Genomic DNA, 21301 nt, shown 5'->3' with positions numbered 1-21301 from the left:
CTAATCTCAGCCACATCTCTGTTCTCTGTGCCTTTTGAACCGGGCCAATCACACTCCTCATTTTCCCCAAAATTGCTAATCACCAAAACAAAATTATTTTCTTCTTTTCTTTTTTTTTTACTACATCCACATCCACGTGAAATGTACGCGTCCGACCCAGGAGGTTCATCTTTATTGGCCAGTTTATGTTTTGAGTTTGAGTGATTAGTCTGAACTGTATATATGATACGACTATAACTCATGTCAGGGCTCCAGGCGTGTGACAATGTGGAATCGTAATTTTCTACCTCACTCAGTCTTTTGGCAAATACCATTAAGATTTATGAGCTATGCAGAGTTGCTCTCTCCCTCTGTGGATACATGTTCTTTCATTTGCATTTTTCTTTCATATATATATATATATACACCTGTATATATATCAAATTTAAAAAAAAAGGGGTCAATTTGTTTCCTTAATCTTGTTGCAGTACATTCTTATTTAAAACAAGACGAATAAATGCTCATACATTTTGTCAGAGCTCCTGTGTTTGTTGTGTCTCGGCGGTATATTGCTCTCTCACACACACACGGCCACACACACTTCACACGCAACAATGGGGAGGCGGGTGCAGTACACCTGCCTGCACCACTTCCTGCCTCACACTGCCCTGCCCTCCTTTTCATCTGAAAGGCCTGTGGTCTCGCCGCGTCGCCCTCAACTGCCGCGTACAGGTGTTGTGCCTCTGGCCAGCGCAGCAGCAGCAGCAGCCACGATGACAATCATAATGACGATGATGACTCAGAGGAATGCTGTCTCACTTCAGCATCTGACCCCAGATTCATCACTAGAAAGCAAACATCAAACCCCCCCCCCCGTATGACGATGATGAGAGCAGTTTCCCCCGTGAATCATAACCATCTACTCATTTGTAATGCATCAGTGAAGCTGCAGCAGCGCACACAGAGAGGCTATTGTACAAGGTATTTATGTTTATAGTGTGTGTGTGTGCGCGCTCTGGTGCTTTTGATGTTGCTCCCTAATTACTTTGATTACCCATTATTATTCCTTATTAGAACATCAGAGTGTAAAAGCAAGAGTTTAATTCTTGCATTAAAAGTCTCTCATGGATGTACAGTATGTGTCTTGGGGGAGATCCTCAGTTTCAGAGGAAAGAGGATGAGCCAAGTGTCAGTGAGTTCATTGGAAATGGGAGAAACAACGTGAAAGATTCCAAATTGTACAATTTCTTACACAGACTAACTCCTAATTCAGCAGAATCAGTGGTTTTTGGTCTGGTGTGACTTGGTATTTTTTTCAAATTTCAGGGAGAAGCTGCTCTATAAAGAAAATGAGTAACATTGACTTCTTTTCTAAATATGAATAGTGTTCAAGAAAGTGCTGTAGTTTTTTTTTAATGAATCTATGGGATTTCAAATAAGTGTGATGAGTTTTAGGAAGAAAATATCAGTGAAACAATCAATGATGTTATAAAAAGTTATTATTATTATGAATGCCAAAATAAGATGTAAAAGAGTCATTATTGTCGAATCTTTGTGAGATCAGAACGTCTGCGATCTCATGGTTTTACTTTTTTGATGTCATAATTGCAGAATCTTTATCAGGTTTTGATCAGTAATTATTGATGGTTTTTCAAAATGAATGTTTCAGCGAGATACAGCTCCATAATAAAGAGATTAACTTAACTTAACTTAGGTGAACACTCTCTCACAACAGTGGCTGAACAATCACAGAATCTTGTTCTGGATTTCAACAACTAATTTCTACAGTTAAATAAAACATTTAAAGCCCATTGGACAAGGCTGAAACATTGAGACAACAGGGCTGAAAACAGGGCTGGGTTTTTTTTTTTTTTAAATTTTGCTCACAAATTGTTGACATTTTGGAGACACATGATAACAAAATCTAATAATGACTATTTAAGCTTTTGCACATATCCTGTGCTCCGCTGAGAATTCCTCCCCTCTCCTCAGTTCAGCGATCCACATGTGCGTCAGCCGTCTGATAACCCGGGTCAAATAAGTTCATACAGTGAGACTACTGACTCACCATATTAACCCGGCATATTATAATAACGTGGATCAATATTTAACTTTATTCACCATGACTGCTGTGATTCAAAAACGAGACAGGGCAGTGTGTCGAAGGCAGCAGGGTGGATATTAAGATATTGAAGGACACAAAGGGGAAAAAGATGAGGATGGAGGGATGAGTCTGTGACTCCGGGAGTCCGATCCCCTGCTGCTGCTGCTGCTTCTGCTGCTGTTGTTTTATAATGAACTTCTAAAGCCTTCATTTCCCTCACTGCCCTGAGTGGAAGGGGGTGCAGTGATGGGGGGGCTGGCCAGTCCACAGCCGGATTCGCACGCACAGGCCCCGAGGGTGGCTACTTTGAGCGGGGGGGGGGGGGGGGGGGGGGGGTGCAGTGATGGGAGCAGGGGCGCAATATGCCAGATCCTGTGTCTGTGTATGTGTTTGAAACAGGCCTGACAAGAGACAGGTGAGGGCAGAAAAGGTTTTTGCATATGTGTGTGTGTGTGTGTGTGTGTATGAGCACACCTGTGGTCACTTCAGTGGGAGTGATGTGTGAGTGTGTGTTTGTAGTGAGTGTGTTTTTTTTCCCCCCTGTGCGGGTGGGAGCTACAGGCGGGCGGCCCGGCTGCACGCTGCAGTTTTCCTCTGTCACCCTTGGACACTGAATGACATAGATAAAGCAGGGTGATGCTGGTGGTAACTCTATCTCCTGTGTCTGCACTGGTCTGGTTCAGGTAAAGGTGACTATGACGGGCAAGGCTGTACCACTGTGTTAGTTATAGGGGTTTGGGGAGTGAAAACATTAACCTATTTTTGACTCTCTGTCTCATTTTTTTTTTTGGCAATTCTAACACTTTAACACCTACGCCTAAAATGTCCCTCAGGATTTTTTTGTTGTTGCTTATTTAAACCATAAAAGGGCCACAAAATGTACAAAATTCACATATCTGGACTTTACTTTGCTATTTATATTTCCTGCAACTTTTACTAGTCCACTACATTTCCTAAATAAATTGTCCGTTTACAAGAGTTGGTCATGGTCTGTATTTATATATATAGGGCTTTTCTAGTCTTGATGAGCTGCTACCACTGAGCGACCATGGCTCTATCCTTACTCCTCACTTTTTTCATACTTTTACTTCTAAAAGTACATTTTATATCAGAAAATTCCTTTTGATACTTAAAGGTGCATTATGTAATAAATCTAAAGCAACTGGCCATAAAATCCTCCTAATATGTCACAGAGACTCAGGAATAATGTTCATATAACAAACTGAACTCACCAACAACAACAGTACAGCCAAAATATTTGCATTAAAAAAAATCTTTTGCAGACTGCAAATCATGTTTATGTTTTGAAATCATGTTTTGGCATGTGGCGCCACCTACCGCCGTCTACCAATCATTGCAGTCAGTAGAGTCTCAGCTGCCGAGCAACCATGGGTTGCCAGTTACGTCAGAAAATGAAACCTAAAAGTTTTTGAATTTGAATGTAGTAACTGTTTTTGGCCACATTCTTACATATGGCACCTTTAAGTGCAGTAAATGTCATATACTAATATTATAAAAAGTGACTTCAACTTCTACCAAAGTCATTTCCTGGTACTTTTACTCAAGTATCCGTTTTAGGTACTTAATATAAGGCTGGGAGTGTTAAGTTTTACCATTTCTGCTAAAGAAACAGCTGCTGAAGTTGTGTTTATCAGTGTTTTTCTGCAATAAAATAATTTTCATTTGAATTCAGTAAATATTAAGGCTCATATTTGTACTGTTTTCAGAGGCTCGGCATTTAATAAAATTACAGCAATAGCTCAGTAAACACTGAGTAAACAAAGCCAAGAAAACCACTTTATTTTCTACTTGGCTTGATTTTATCTATGTTATTATCAGCAAGGATAGTTACATTTAGCAGCAAACTTGAAAAAATAACTGTTGTACTTGTTATTTACCACTGTCCAATTCAATGTAGATGAATGTGCAGTGATTGTGGAGGTTTGACTCGTGGTTTATTGTCTCAACAAATGTTTCATTCAGTTTTGGTTCAAGGAGGAAAAGAAAATCACACTTATTGATACAATTGAATCACAATATTTGTGGAATTGAAGTAGACCCTTGACGTTTTCAAATTTGAAATAGATTTAAATCTAAAATTCATTTATGAAGTAACTTGATTTTCATTTATTTGATTCATAATCAAGATGAACTGATATAAGTTAATTTATATTGTTATTATTGACTTAAAAAAACTGTTGGGAATTGCAAATAATAATAATAATAATAAAAAACAATTTCAAACATACTACAAAGTGGTTAATTATGATTAAGAAAAAAAGAATATAATTTAACACTTTAGCACTTCCCACATAAAACATCCTTTACTGTGACTCTACTCTGGTCAAAGGTCAAAAGGGCAGGTGCTTGAGCACCACCCATGGTCTTTCTGTCCACGTCCCTGTTCTGACAGAAGAAGATGATGAAATCAGACACTGCGGCTGCCGGAGCCACGTTTTTCCAGATATGCATTATATTTGTGTTGCTTAGCAAAAAGATAATATCATAGCAACATACATAACTTTCGGGTTTATACATCACTCATTTGTGTAAGAACGGCAGACGTTCACTGAAGCGTGGGCGGCCTGGCGGACACTTTGCTCAAGGACACAAAGCGCAGCCTCGTCCTGTAATCAGAACCTGCAGTGCCTCGGGTCAAACACCTAACACGGAGACTTCCGCCTCTGAAGAGATGCTGCTTTGATAGCATCAGTGCTGGGTCTAATCCCCACACGGTGACGTCACACACACACACACACACAGAACATTAAATGATAAGGACGACGGATGTGGAGAGATGGATTTGGTGCATGAAAAAATAAAGATGGAAAGAAAGAGACTGAGCTGTGGATACGGCACGGGCTAGGAATCTGGAATGTGAAATGACTAATGCATGTTGCTCAACCCACAACAAGAACATGCACTGCCTAAAGCTATGACGAGCCTGAGTGCATACCTCTATGGGGGGCCGAGGCTCAGAGGCTCAGGGTGGACGACGGGGACATGTGGCTGAGGAGCCCCTCACTGTGGCTGATGAGACGGTGTATACATGTGTGATGGTCAATTGAGCAGGCAGCAGGGTTGAAATGATGGATTTCCACCTGAGGACACAGAAAAGTAGGGGATTACAGTAAGAACCAGTAGCTGCTACGCAGAGTGACAACATATTCATTCCATTCATTGTCTACTGACATGTTTCTGAGAAGGATGAAACAAATAACACAAAATAAAGTCAGACAAGTTTGTCCATTTACAAAGCAAATGGCCAAGATGGACGCCAAATTCAAAATGACTTCCTGTTGAGTTGAGGCCATTATCCCAATCGACTTTTTTGTTCGTCTCGGGCTATAACATATTCCCACCAAGTGTTGGGAAAATTGGTGCAACTTAATTTTGGGGGTGTTATCAAGTAGTGGTGGTTGTTGGTTTCTGAAACAGGGGAAGCGCATTTCAGGCTAAGTTATTTATTCGTGAACTCTGCAAACAAACAAGCCCCCCACCTCCCCACTCCCCACCTTCTCCCTTCCCTCGTCTGTCTACTCTCCGTCCCCCTGTCCGGTCCAGTTGCCATGATCATAAAACAAATAAATAAGAATAAAAATACTGCAGGCCAAGTATCAGAGACTTGCCCTGTGCACAGCAAATCTGCTCCACAGGGAATGCAGTCAACCATATTACATGTCCCAGGTACTGGGCAGGACATCTTAAAAAAAGAGAAGAAAAAAAAGAAGAAGGCCGCAAAGCCACGGAACAATAATAATAATCTGAAGGAAAACAATAGGTTCCTCGCACTGCGTGACAGGAGCCATTTCAGCCCCTGGTACTGGCCCTAAAAACTGTACACCTGTCACCTTATCTCTTGCTTCATCTTAATCTCATTTTATTATACCAGTGTCTGAAGTATATGTGAGGAAGAGGAGGATTGCCATTGATGAAGTCCTAATATGTAAGTAGATAAAAGGCGGCAAACTGTCCAAACGACGAGGAGACACTGGTGAAAAGAGAGCTGGTGGTTGAGCAGATGAGGAAACGTGCTGCCTTTCACACTGCAAGGATGCACTGCAAATGTCCCCCACACCATGACCAGTCCACTGTCCACCCTCACCTCCTCCTCCTCCTCCTCTGAATGGGAACCTCTTTGGGGAAGGTTGTTCCCATGCTGCTCCACAGAAACACCTGCGGCACCAGCAGCAGTTTACATTGCAGCAGCAGTGATAGGACGTGATAAGAACTCATGCACCTTCATAACTGACTCCCCCTGCTATATGTATGGTCCTCCTCTGCCTTTTCCCTCACACACACACACACACACTGACCTCCATTACAACCGAAGCAAAACTTTCCCAGGTCAACAACATGCGAGGGAGAAAAACACAGATAAAGGGCAGAGCTGTGTGTTCTTTCAAGCAGCAACATTTCTGAAAAATAAGTCTGGAATGTCACCGTCCGTGATTATTTGTATTATGTCCAGCTTACACCAGGACACGACTCTGCTGCCTGTTTAAGCTTCATCACTTTAAGCACTCAGCACAGTCACTCAAGTTTTAAACACACACACACACACACACTAGTAATCCTGAATGTTGTTCTGAGGAATTAAACTTTTTTGTTTTACATCAGCGGAAGTTCTATCCCTAGACTGACACTTATCTACTTTACTTTCAATCTTGAGAAAGTTTATAGATTAATGAATGTGAATTTAGAGTAGAATATTGCTGAGTTTGTTGTTTTTTACCATAGACTGTACAGTGTAACAGTGGTCTCAAACACTCATGCAGCTCCCCCAGTCGATGTCCTGTGGCCATACATTCATCATAATAATGCATTAAGTTGCATTTATCACGTTATTAAATTCAACATTTAAGCTTGTCTTGTGTTTTAATTCTAATTGTCTACATGTTATTTTGTTTTAATGTTTTGATTCTATCTTAGTTGACTGTTTTTTAAATTCACAGAAGAAGAAGCTAGAAGCTCACTGGCTGTGGTCATTTTGAGTTTGAGGCCTCTGCTGTTTATAAAAAGGTTTCAAAATGAACTCTTGTTCTGACATTCACGATTTGCAACTTGAAATGCCAGACTGTTTCTGGAGGATAGCAGTCAATTACAATGGTGTCCACTCACTTCCCCTGAATGGGACCAAAACTCACTTAAAGGACATCACGCTCTATTGAAGAAGACCTGAAATGAGCAATTGAGATGATGAACTCCTCCTGCTAAGAACATATTTGTAACGATCAGGACTGGACCCAGATGCAAGACGGTGGTTGAAAAAGTTGCATCGTGCCATCCCTAATATTCTGTTACCCTGCTTTATTCTTTCCCTTTCATTACCAGATCATAAAATTCACTAATCCTTTGAGCGTCATGAACCACACACACACACACACAGATGCTCAGTGACACAGTGAAGTTAATCAAGAGACAAAGGTCAGAGAGGGTTTGTGCATGACTGTGGTGAGACGTCGTCAGGCAGGGGAAACCCAGCGCTGAGCTCCGTGCCATGCGGCTGTTTGTGCTTCCACGCTAGAGGAGCCGTCATCACACCTCAGAGATGGATGGCATCTCTCATCCTCAGAGGACTGGGGGTCACAGGTGTGTGTGTGTGTGTGCTTGTGTGACAGCTGCACAGAGTCTGTGAGGTCAGAAGAAACAACCCTTCAGCAGCGGTTTGGGCGACAGGTTAAAGCTCATTAATGGTTACATGGAATTTTAATGGAAACGAGTATTACTTTTTAGCTTTAAAGCTCCCATAGAGTGGTCCTATCACACATAATGTGTGTGTTATGGAGGTCTACTTACGTACATTAACTTGATTTTATGGTCAGAAACCTCCCGCACTGTTTCAGACCGAAATCTCACCCTCAGAAGACAGACTGTGCTGTGAGTGGCCAGCCAGCAAGAGCTTTCCCAAGTGTCTTGGCCGTGTCTTGGTGATTGGCCAGGTACCTGGAAGTGACGTGATTAGCACGTCAGCTCTCAGAAGCGCAGCTCCCCCTCTGGAACGGTGGATGCACTGCTCCTCATTATCAACAATGTTTAAAAATAGCTTCTTCACGACTCCCCGCCGCAGTCCCTTATTACGACTTTGACCCGGAGTCAGACCCAGAGTCAGAAGACACTGTTGCAAGTGAAACACCTCCACAACGGATGTTCTTCTCCTGTGGTTCGATGTACGCAACCAGATGTGCCCGGACTAGTGCCCGGAGCAGGACGATCTGCTGTTCAGGAGACGGGATCCTTACGTAACGATTCCAGGCTTTTTCAGACCGATTGCAGAGCCCGAGAATACAATAAAACCCAGTGTTCTCAGCAGAGGCTGAACTGTTTGTTTCAAAACTTTAGGGCTTCAGAAACAAGGTGATGGCGCAGTTACACACTAAAAAATGTAATTGGAACTTCCAGTCTATGGGCGCTTTAAAGCTGCAGCATGTAACTTTTAAAACGTAAACTAACACATAATTCTGATTGAGCCGTTACTTCTCTCACTACAGCTGTGTTTAGATCTTGTGTCACCTGGTGACATCATCATGCTGCACACAGGAAGGGATTTGTTTTATATCAAGACAGATGGAGGCAACTGCAACACTGTGCTAGTAAAGCAAGAGGACAATGATATCAGATATCATAAAGAGGGAAAGTGAATTCATGTAAATAGTATTGCATCATATAATATGATATAATATAATAAAATAACATAACATAACATAGTATAAGATAATAAATATAACATAACATCACAGCAAACTTGACTGATAACACAAAGAAGTGCCCACGAAATGTTTCAGAGGAGAATTTGATGAGATAAAAAAATAAATTGTACCCACCCACCTGTGCTGCCACTACGTATACACACAAACACTCCCTCAGTCAGGTCTGATAGTATTGCTTGACAGAGCTTCTTACATGAAAGACGCTGCATACAACTTAATTTCTGTTCACAAAGACCAAACAGATGCAGAGTAAAAAAGCAGCAACAACAAAATAATCACATCAGCTTTAAATGCTTTAATGTGAAATCATGGCAGTTAAAAGGCTGCCATCACTTATTCCAAATAGCCTGCAGTCGTGGGCAGGTTTTCAAAAAGCTTCTGCACACGCGTGTCTGCACAAATGGCCCGTCCACATCTTTGACTCTAACTGTGGGGTTATTTTGCATCTTTATGTGATGATGTTTGGTCTCTTTAGCATTTCACGGTTGTTTTGCATCACTTTGTGATCATTTTGTGGTTGTTTGGTGTTGTTTTGTGAACACTTTGAGTCTTTCTGTGGTCATTTGATTGAATGTCCAACAAAAAAAGTTGCAGTTCCTTCACATAAGGTTCCTAGACTGACAAGTCAACGTCCTGTGAAGATTCACCCTTCTGGTCCAACTTTTCCCACCAAAACCCACCAAGACACTGGAAGCTTATGAGTTTCTGCTGTCACCCCTGACAGGTCCTCAATTGCTTTCATTCAGCGTCTCATCACGGCTTCAAAGACAAGTGGATCATCTTCCCTGGGGGGAGTGAGAACATCAGTGTGTCTCCAAAAAAATGACTGGCATCCAAAACTTTTTGACCCAAGGCGGTTTTTGCTCCTCATAATTGGCCTCTTCATTCTGTCTGTCTGTCTTGGGCAATCATCGCAGAGTTATGATGTATTATATTGCCAGGAAAACATCATTAAGTGTGTCGTGTAAAAGTGGTTCAATAACATATCATTTTACCTTGATGAACAAAAACAGCTTTATTGAAAGGGGGTTAATCACAGAGTGCACTGTGTTCTCCCTGCAGAACAAGAACTCTGCTGCCGTGTTGTCCACGCAGAACTACAAGACTCATCCAGTGCTAAACTTTGTTTGGAGAACCTGAAGTAGCACATACACACACATGCACGCAAGCACTCACGTTTTCCTACAGTTGTGAGGACACTCATAGAAATAAGGTATTCCATAGCCCCTAACTCTGCCCTAAACCATCTCTGTAAATGCCTAACCCCAATCCTAATCTAACCCTCAGGTGTGTTTTATAATTTCCATATTTTTTTCTGCTCTTAACCCAAATGGTTTTGATGGAGCAAATGATTTTAAGGATTTTCTCTAATTAAAATTTGTCTTTAAAAACACACAAAAACAACAACAGCAGCATTGTGCCCGTGCATTTGGAGCATTCCAACTTGTCAATGCAGATTGCGTCTAAATGTCCACACACTCACACATTATATCTGAGGACAGCGAGACATAATGCATTCACAAACCATTTACCCTAACCTTAACCATCACAACTAAATACCTAACATTAAGCCTTAATCAAAACCCAAGTCTAACCCTAACCCTGAAACCAAGTCTTAACCCCCAAAAAACCCTTTTAAAGGTGACTAAACGTGAGGACCAGCCAAAATGTGCTCACTCCCTATGGTTTATTATTGTTTTTGGTCCTCACAAAGATACCCACACAAGAACACACACAGTCAAATGAGGGTAAATGATTGTACCTCAGTACAAATTGAGGTACTTTATTTTTTTACTTTCACTTCAACTCTACTCCCCCATAAAGTTGTTGGAAGTTGTGAATGTCCATTGCTAATTTAGTACATCTTTGTGATATTTATGTATTATTACTTTTACATTGTGCCACAAGTGAATGAAGCACAATCCTGGATTTTTGCCACTTTCATTGTGTTTGTCTGTTACTGTGCTGTATGTTTTTATACTTTTTGAGTATTTAAGGGTTTTAGTTCTTAGCCCCCTGCTATTTATTACATTGAGAATTTTGGCAGAAGCTGGTGAGGAACATCTTCAACATGTGTATTTGTTTTACTAATACCATGTGAAATAATACTAAATAATCCTGAACCTTGCATCTAATATCAAAGTTTACTGAAGAAACAAACGTGACGTTCTTCCTCTGCCGATCAGTCACGTGAACACCATTTCCGAGCGCACAGCGGTGACACCGCCGCGCGTGATCTCTCGGTCAGTTGGAGTGGCGTGATCGGGCTCCGCACCTGGAGTCTGGATTCCAGTTTGTGCCCGTGGTGCTCAGGTGTGGGGGGAAAAACCAGTAAGCTCATCTCATCCTCTCCTGAGGGCTGAGAGATAAAGGACAGACGGCGAGAACCCTACGACCTTAGGAGTGTGTGTGTGAAAGAAAGAAAGAATGAAAGAAAGAGCAAGGGGAGGCAAAATGTGCAGATAAAGCAACAGGTTAAAGCTGTGCACAACCAACCGCCGCCCCGGGGTTGTGTTATGACAACCGAAAATGGTGAACGGCAAGAGCAAGAAGTGGCATGAACACATCTCAAAGTCTCTGACATGCGTGTGTGTGTGTGTGTGTGTGTGTGTGTGTGTGTGTGTGTGTGTGTGTGTGTGTGTGTGTGTGTGTGTGTGTGTGTGTGTGTGTGTGTGTGTGTGTGTGTGTGTGTGTTGGGGGTGGTGGGGTGAAAAGGACCTCTGTTGAGAAGTGTCTAGCCTGAAGATACAACCATCAACTCAAGTACCATCAGGCAGTCATGGAAAACTGTCTGGACTGACTCCTTATCGCGGGATGAGGTAAACAAATGCAGCCACAAACGGGAGCAGGTAACAGCTCACTGCACTCATTAGGTTAAAGGATGCGTAGACGATGCTTTGGCGTCGTTTGCTCCAGGCCTCATCAACTCGCCGCTCCCAAACGGGTAAAGGGAGCCGTGTGATGGAGGGTTGGTGAGAGGTGATTGGGATGTGGTTTTGTGAAGGTGCCAGGCAGCGCCCCCGGGGGAACCATTTTCTCCCCCCTTAAATCACCAAGACAGCATTGTGAAATTTCCATGCCGTGTTCTGGGAAATCCAATCACAGCCCTTTCACACAGGGCTCCATGTCCGTGACACGCAAACGTCTCCTTCCTCAGACGTGTCTCTCTTCTCCGACTTCTAATCTCGCCTCAACGTGAAAAGTTTGATATCATCCGTTTTTTGGTGTCTCTGACCTCGGGCAAGAAGGAAGCTTCTGGATGGATGGACAGGAATATTCTGACACCTAAAAAAAGGTGCTGGCCTAATTAGACTGAGTCAGGCTGAGCTGACAAAAGCTGCCCCCAGGACATGTTTTGTGGAGTCTTTCCTGTCACATGTCTACATGTCAACAGATTACGCTATATGCTCTCTGAGCTTGTTTCAGTAGGGGAAAGGATCTCTGCTATTACACTTGTCAGCTATTAGGTTTGAGAGAATATCAAATATAATGGAAAATGTATCCCCAGGCCAGGATTTAGATCTGTGAAACACTGACTGTTCCATTACGGACACGGACAGATTAACCTTCTGTTGGACACCAGGGCAAACATTTGGTGTTGGACATTTATTGATCTCTGCTGCTCTAAGTTTAAGTATTGATGATCTCAGACAGAAAGATTAAGCTGAAGGTGATTTTAGACATTCAGATATCCAAAAATGTACTTGTTCCAGCTTAATTTTTGTTTTATTGAGTTATTACAAAGGAACAAGCAATCTTATGTAAAGAAAACTATGATGTTGATGAAACATTGGTTACAGCATACTGTGAATATACTCAAAAGAAATAATAAATAAATCAAATGCTTTGTTTTATGTATGTTTTTAATTATTGGAATTAGGGCTGCAACTAACAATTATTTTCATATTAATCGAGCACTCGTTTGGTCCATAAAATGTCTATGGATATGGATATGGAGCAAAGGAAACCAGAAAATATTCACATTTAAGAAGCTAAAAAAAAAATCAGAACAGTTATTTTAATTATTAAAAGAAACACTTAAACTGATTAATCACTTAAAATAGTTGACAATTCATTTAATAACTGATTAATCATGTAATTGTTGCAGCCCTCATTGAAATATTGAGAGTGCCAAGAATATCCTGTTGTTGTTTTTTTGCATGTTATTATACACTGTATTCTTAATGCACATGACAAATAAACTCCTAACTTGAAATTGATGGAATCACCTTGCTTTTGGTTTTCTGTGAGTTCCTTATTTGTCAAACAAGAAAAAAAAAACTTGCTAAAACAAGCAGGTAGTTAGTTCAATATGATCTAAAAGTATAAAGATTAAAGACAGATACTTTATTTTTCAAATGTAATGTCATATAATGAACTTTTTTTTCTACATATTTAAGTGTTTTCAGAGCTTCAGAGCAATCACTGACACAGACATACTGTGCATCAGTGGATTAAGTAAAAGTGTGGACATTTGTGGTCACTGGGAGTCAAACTCAGTGAACTCTGGGATGATGTCACTCTGAGGTTCTGATGTAAATAAATGCAGCATTGTGTCAGGACCTGGGTCAGCTCTATAGAAGCTACCATTTTGTACTAAAAGGTTTTTACAGAAGCACACAATGGACAAACTAAACATATTTTGCGATTTGATGCTACCTGAAGACTACATGGTGCTTTTCCAGCACCAGGAGTTTGGTGTATTTAGCTACTGTACCTTTAAATTTAACATGTATTGGATATTTATCTGTCTGCTACTGATCTGTTCTGACACTAGGTAGTGTCTCTATCTTCACAGACCAACAATAACTATTAGAATAAGTGCATTTCCACCAGAAAAAAGTTGGGAATGTTGAGTATGTGACACTGTCTTTGGTGTGTGCTCTCCTTTATTTCCTGCTTTTGGTTTGCACTTTACCAACTAACATAACAATATACAATTACCAAAAACATTTTTACAACACGTACTGTATGTAAAAATGATTTAAAACTCTCTTTACCGCCAGAAAAACATACACGCTCTGAGCCGTACAAACGCTTCAGTAGATGTTTTCTGTCACTACAAATTCAAGGCGAAGTGAGGGCTCTTCGTTTTTCATCAAGCTCTTTCTGCCGTGACGTAGCGGAGCTTCCGCTCTACTACTTCCGTACACAAACAGCTTCAGCTGATGACGTGTACACTGCCTGCTGTACCGTTAGCTTGCCTGCTAGCTGAGCCACCTGTCAGAATAAAGGTGTTGTAAATAGAAAAATAACGATATTAAGGAAACGGGGAGCGTCGAATTTTGTCACATCAGGGAAAATGGAGACGCTTTATCATCAGACAAACAAGTGAGTGCGTTTGTCAGGAGTTGGAAAAGCTCTTAGAAGATTGATGTAGCTAGCTAACTAGTGAAAGCACGCCGGCTAATTTTGTTATCAGTATGAGAGGATCATTGGTTGTTTGCCGATTTTCTTCAAACATTCATTGAAAAGTCGAGTTATATTTTGTGCCTTTACCTTCGCTAATGTGATGTTGTTGCTGTGAATTAAAGGCACATCCAGGAGATCCAGTCCATGATGGGGAACCTGGAGAAGACAGACCGACAGTCTGTTCACTGTGAGTCCTCAGAGCTGCTGCTCACACCTGCCTCTCCTCCTTCAAAATAATGACAAAAAATCCCACTCGGGATCCACAACACGGCTTAAATGGGCAACTGCGTGTAGCAGCCCCACCCTCCCGCAAAGCTAAACATGTTCTAGTTCTTCTTTGCCAAAATGAAAATATTAGACATTCAACCATATAATTTAAGTATTCTAGGTAAACTCTAGATAACCACAATGTGATTTATTGATATGTGCATCTAAAATATTATCCGGTATCTAGAATAGAGTGTAATTCCAGTTCCAGATAAAAAATATATATATTCACCTGGAATTATAACAACTCAGAATTCCATTGCAATTAAGTTGTAAAATATCAACAATTTAAAGCTGGGGGGACACAACGTAAAATCAGGCAAAGAGAAAAACAGTCACTGCTTTAGTGTTTAGATGGACTATGGAAGGATGAAATCCCCTTCATTGTTTTGTCAGCACAGACATGGTTTAATCTCATAGGAAACTGAGAAACTGCAATATTGTAAAATGTTTGATTGATGATGTGATCAGTTAAATTTAATGTACTATTCTTGTCTGTCGTGATGTTATTGTAGTGTACTGTATTGTCTCTATCTCAGCCTCTTGTAGCTTTTTTTTTTGTTTCTGTTATTTGTTCAATTGAAGGAAATCATGTTGGGGGAAAAACAAACATGTAAATTAATGGGCTGTTCATGATGTAAGTGTAGATCACATTCAGCTCCTTATTACAAGTGTTGTTAGATCAGTGTTGATGGCACCACTTCCACTGCACTCTCCTTAATTTCTGCTCAGCGCTCAGTCTTTGTTATGGCTGCCTGACATAATGACTGTAGGGGGGGCTGCTGTGTCTCCCTGCTTGATTGTGTCCCGCGGTTGGTGCCTGCTCGAGCAGCTCGAGACCAGGCTGGTGCCAGGACAGGAAGCAGTGGGGTGGGTGCAGTGACAGAAGCAGGGAGGGCTTCTTCTAGATAATGGTGGGAGCCAGGGGCAGTAGACAACCCTGCCCCTCTTCTCCTTTCCCAAATTATGACATCATGTTGAGTTTTAACGTCAGTGGGGATGACGCACGCTAACTTCAAACATTTATTAAAGAAAGAAAGGTGATTCAATCGATGGAAGCCACTGAAAGAGATCATTACTCAACTGACATTGGTGGTATTATTTACTTTGCCTTCGCAAGGGAAGCGTAAGAAAATGTGATTTAGCGTTGAGATGAATGGTCGGGTAAAGGTCCAGTGAGTGACATCTAAGGGGGAGACTGCAGATTATCAGAAATGGGGGACTAAATTCAGGAACTGCAGTGGCCTTCAGATAAGAGACAGGATGTCACTCTGCGAAACACATGCTCTGATGGATTTGTTTGTTCGGTCTTCTCTAGAAGCATAGCAGTGCTGGTGGGGACAATATTTGATGCATTATTTGTACCAATATATGGACTATACTAATTCCTTAACTATATGATAGTTGTTCAAGCAAAACATTCCCTTACATATGTAGAATTCTTACATTTCTGATCATCTGAAAGTCAAATCATCTGAGGGCCAATGAGCATCTAGTCTGGTCAGGAGGGAGCCAGTCAACCGTTAAAAAAAAATGCAACTTTTTGGGAATATAACATCTGTTTAATATGGGTGACGATATGAGCTGAGATGTTTATAAAATAATAACCGTTTGTCACAATGATTTGTGCCAATATTTTAAAGAATTCACAGAAAAAAAGTGTTTGTTTTGATATGGAATGATATAAAGTTCACAAAAAAATAATTTTTCATGCAAAACTAATCTATGCATATCATAAACAGACAGAGATAACTCACTATAACTTGATATTAAGTGGTGGGCCGCATTAAATCATTTTGTTTTGTACACTTAAATAAATATACTGATGGTGGTCAGTCCATTGCTGCACAGAAAACTTAAAACTGATATACACTTGGCCTTTAATTGATAATATATCTCACAAATATTTTAGTAAGTGATTAATCATTTATTTTTTCTTTTGTTTTCAAGCAAAATGTCAAATATTTGCTGGTTGCTATCTCTCAGAGGTCAGAAGCTTTGGGTTTTAGAATGTTAATAATCAGTTGCAGCCCTAATTGAATGTCATTTATTGTAATTCTCTTCTTTTTTTTTCCTCCTCCCCTCACCAGTGTTGGAGAATGAGCTGCAGGCTAGAATCGACCAGATCTTCAACCACTTAGAGCGCCTTGAGATTCTGGCCAGCAAGGAGCCACCAAACCGCCGTCAGAACGCCAAATTGTGAGTTGGGACTGAGTGGATTGATGGTGGTGACCCTAAAGCCCCAGAGCTGGCAGGACGAGTCATATCTCATAAAATGCACAGGGAGGGCGTAGGAGATGAGACAGACAGGCTGGTCCTGCCCTGTGGCGACGCGGCTCTATGAAAACATTTCCTCAGAAACCCCGTCATCACCAGCATTCCTGCTGCATTGGGCAAAGATTCATCTCTGAGCTGGGTAAACAGGCCTTAGGGGACACAGTCCACCCCATCCCACAGTGCTCCTCTGATCTGTGCACAGCTCTAGTGGAGCCTGAGTGAAGCTCAGCAGAGAGAGAGGGAGCCTGTGAGGAACACTTGACACCAGCTGTGTGAGGTTCGAGGGAAAATAAATGTTCTCACCAACCAGAGCAATTATAGGATGAGTGATGTCATCCAGCAGGTAGCTGAGTGAGTGTCATGGGATTGTACCAGGTTCACCAGTTTTTATGCCACACAGATGGAGGATTTGTAGCATTTGACCTTACATTACAGTAACTACAAGGTTAAAAAAAAAGTGTGGTTAAAAAGGATAAACTATTATGGTAATACCTTCTTATTTGGACCACAAGTTCCACCTTGTTAGTAACAGTGTGGTAGTTACACTGAAATATCCAGGTTATAGCTTGTAATGAGGCTTCCATCAGTGTAAGGGTTACATGTAAATGTTTATGAATCAAAATTGAAATAAAGTCCTATACCCTGTTTAATAAGTGATTACTTTTTGATTACTTTAATTCCAAAATGATTTCCATACTAGTACCATTATATTTACTGTAGTGTAATATATTTTACACTGAAAAGGCCTTCAGTTATGTTTTAAGTCATCTAATTTTCTCAGAGCTGCTCAGCTCTATTAACAGATTATTATGAACCCACAAACAGCAGAAAATAATAATTATTAATAATGTTAACTTTAAGATTTTGATCAAAGTACTATGGACAATGAGCCTCCTGCAACTTTTGCGATATTATTTTTAAAATACCTCAAATTTAGCACTCTAACTACTAAATTCACTGCGAGACAAAAAGATGTATAGAAATTATTATAGAGATAGCAGTTAACAGTTTTACTGTATCCTTTTCTTTCCCCTCAGACGAGTGGACCAGCTAAAATACGACGTTCAGCACCTACGCACCGCTCTGCAAAACTTCCAGCACCGACGTTACGCTCGAGAGGCCCAGGACAGGGACAGGGAGGAGCTAATGAGCCGCACCTTCACGACCAACGTTAGTCACACGTAACGTGCAAACACGCTGGGGAAAGTACACGGAACAGTAGTTGATGTAGTTATGAAATGCTTTACTGGGCTGCTTGTTCTTTGTTCTTTCAGGACGCAGACACTTCCATCCCCATCGACGAGACGCTGCAGTTCAACTCTAATTTACACAACGCTCACAGTGGCATGGACGATCTCCTGGGCAGCGGCAGCAGCATCCTCAACGGCCTCAGAGAACAGAGGTCCACACTCAAGGTTACACTCAGACTATAAAGATTCTATTCTGTGTAGATTGAAACTTGTCAAATTTGGGCCTGGGGGCCCAAAATGGCCCACAAAAGGGTTTCATTTGGCCCACCAGACTTTCAAAAGTCAATAATCATCATCAAAATGTCCAAATATAATAGCATTGTTTATGTTGTTCTCTTGTTGGTCATTTAGTGGAAGGCAGAGAATTCAGGTTCTGATCATGACTTCATCTCGACTTTGCCTTAAAGCACTGTTAAAGGTCCAGTGAGTTAGATTTTGTGAGAAATACTGACATCTCATGGTAAGACTGCAGAGTGCAACAAACAAAGTACTTTGTTCACTCCTCCCTTTCCTGAAAATGTCAGAGAACTACGGCCTCATACACCAGAAAAAGATGTGAGCATTTTTTCACAACCCTCTCCCCCATGTCCTTCTTCTCTGCTGGTTTATGTGTCCATCGTTTCAGTGATAAATTCCCGCTTAGAAATGCGAAAATGCAAGTACGTCCAAACTGAAAAACGTTTTAAATCCCGTAAATCAATCGCCCGTGCGTATAAAAGGCTTTTTCACAAACCAAACCCTTTTTATTTTCAAGAAATTACACGCTTACACAAACATATTGATTGTTTGTTTTGTTTATTCCATTTCTGCCTCTGATGAGGCTAAAACCCAATGATTTATTTAGTTAGTTGTTTTTCTGTATTTACAAGTGCTCAACTGTGCACTTCCTCCTGAAGTGACACACATACAACACTGTCATATGGAATCCTTCAAAATAAAATGCTGTAGATACGTGGCAGCCGTAGCTTAAGTACACACAAAAGGCTTTTTCTCCTAATGCTGTTATTTTTTTAAATTTCAAATCAATTATGCACGTCAACTTTTGCCACTTTTTGTCACTTTTACAAACTCCTGAGGTGACCCACACTGTTGTCATGTAAGGCTGCAACAATTAACGTATTATTTTGATAATCCCGTGATCTGTTTTAAGTGTTTCTCTAATTTTCCAACTCCTTAAATGAAATGTGAATATTTTCTGGTTTCTTTGCTCCATAGACCAGAGGAAATCATTAAAACTGAATCATTTCGGTTTGTGGTTAAAAGAAGACATTTGAGATGATAATTTTGAGGTTTGGGAACACAGGTCATAACAACTAATCAAATTACACGAAAAAGAATTAGTTTTCAGCTCTATATACATGACAATGTTGCCGTCACCAGGGAAAAAAGGGCTTGTACTTGAAAATAAAAGAATAATGGCCCAGCCAAAATGTATAAAAAGACACAAACAGGACGAAGGTTTCCTCCTCTGACCCAGTGTCTTGTGCCCAAATTGATCACAATAGTCTCATTGTTGGCGTGCATGAGCTCCACTGAAGGGTGAGTCCTTGTTTCCAGGGAGGAGATGGTCTTCCTGGGTTTTCGCTTCAGGCCTCCTCTTATCAGGGTGTGTCTGCCGATCAGCACTCACAGCCATGAGAACCCTCTGACTGAGCGGCGCGTCAGTGAGGGGCGTCGGCTCTCGGCGTCCTCCGAAATCAGATCAATTGGCGGAGATATTCGCATCTAACGTGTGACCGTTTGTGTTTTGGCTCCGCACGCAGGGAACGCATAAGAAGATGCTGGACGTGGCCAACATGTTAGGGCTGTCCAACACGGTGATGAGACTGATCGAGAGGCGAGCCACCCAGGATAAGCTCATCATGATCGGAGGCATGCTGCTGACCTGCGTCTTCATATTCCTGGTCATCAGATACTTTGGCTGACCGTCGTCGAAACATCTATCGATCAGTCGTGAACATTTCTGCAGCACATCATCCCTCAAGATATGAAACGTGGCAGAGCTAACATTTTTAAAGATCAGGTTAATGTAATTTTTTCTATAAATTACTCTGCTCTAATCGCAGTATTTTTTTATTCCACTTGGAGCTTCAAGAGGAACCTGGACTTTGTGCTGCTTCCCTCACATTACTGCCACACAACTGTAGTCCAATTTCTTTTTTTGTTTCATTTAAAAACCACTCTGAAACCGTCGCTCTCTGACTGGACCCAGAAATACTTCAACCAGATATTTAAACTCATCTTTCTTCTGTATCTAGAGAAGCTTTATTTTTTATCCTGTTCCTTAATCTGTTACTAACACTGTCCTCGTCATTCTGACTCAACACAAGAAATACTAACACAAATAGAGCAATACTTATAAACACATATGTTGTGTGTGTCAGTTTACTCAGTTGGGCCTAAACTAACGATTATATTCATTATGTTGCCGATTCTGATTAAAGCGATGACTTATTTCATCAATAAATTGTCAGCTGTTTCATAAACACTTTTGTTTTGTCCCTAAATTAAACATTTCATAAAAACCAGAAAATGTTCATCTTTTAAGAAGTAGAAATCAGATAATGTGTGTAAAAAATAATTAAAAAATATACATGTATACTTGAATGGATTATCAAAAGTTGAAGTAAATCCTACATACATGAAAGTTATGAAATGTTGTTCTTGGACTTACATCTGTCTAGTCTCACTATGTGAGTGATTTAATTGTCGGAATAAAACAAAACACTTGTCACTTCCTTTGCTTGTTTTTAAAATGTCCGAACATAAACACGACTGTTGTTTTCAATGTGAGCAGCTTCACTGGTAATAAGGACAATTGACTGCCTTCACGAGATGATTCAAGGAAACAAGAGCACCATCTAGTGTTTGATATTTGACACTGAAGCGTGCTGCATTGACTTCCTGTCAGACTCAGGTGACGCTCACACTTACTGTATAACTCCATGATAACACTTCAGCATAATGCAAATTATGGTTAAAACTAGACTTCAGCACCTTCTCTAAAACTTGGAAATCTACAGGGTATCCTTGGGGTCTTAAAAAGTCTTAAAACCAATCATTTGAATTTAAGGCCTTAAAATGTCTTAAATTCTCCTAAAATCTCATAAATGTCTTAAATACAATTTTGAAAGGTCTTACAAATCTATTAACGTTAATTTTATTTACAACATGAATAAACTTCAGTCTTGCTTTGAAATGTTTTTATTTTTGAGGATGCGATAACATAACTGCACGGAACTAAAGTAGGCCGCCTGTGCTGCCCGGTGAGAATCACCACTAGCTAGTGGGCTGTGCGCGCG

General features: G+C 40.7%; 1 protein-coding gene across 1 annotated transcript; it reads left to right on the top strand.

The window, feature by feature from the left end:
- The first annotated feature begins 13986 nt into the window (after positions 1–13986).
- On the top strand, positions 13987–20606 carry gosr2 (golgi SNAP receptor complex member 2). Its single transcript, XM_083896883.1, has 6 exons — positions 13987–14124; positions 14328–14392; positions 16563–16671; positions 17787–17919; positions 18024–18164; positions 19763–20606. The coding sequence occupies exons 1-6, from the start codon at positions 14096–14098 to the stop codon at positions 19922–19924; spliced, it is 639 nt and encodes a 212-aa protein (XP_083753009.1). The 5' UTR covers positions 13987–14095; the 3' UTR covers positions 19925–20606.
- Positions 20607–21301: the final 695 nt, after the last annotated feature.

The sequence above is a fragment of the Microchirus variegatus genome, assembly GCF_963457635.1.
Source record: "Microchirus variegatus genome assembly, chromosome: 10".
Lineage (NCBI taxonomy): Eukaryota > Metazoa > Chordata > Actinopteri > Pleuronectiformes > Soleidae > Microchirus > Microchirus variegatus.
This window is presented reverse-complemented; position numbering and strand designations above follow the sequence as displayed.

Excerpts from the sequence above, each read along its gene's own strand:
- gosr2 (XM_083896883.1), top strand. The coding sequence starts at position 14,096 with ATGGAGACGCTTTATCATCAGACAAACAA. Across the intron at positions 14,125-14,327 it reads CTTTATCATCAGACAAACAA|GCACATCCAGGAGATCCAGT; the intron begins GTGAGTGCGTTT and ends TGTGAATTAAAG. Across the intron at positions 17,920-18,023 it reads GCCGCACCTTCACGACCAAC|GACGCAGACACTTCCATCCC; the intron begins GTTAGTCACACG and ends TTGTTCTTTCAG.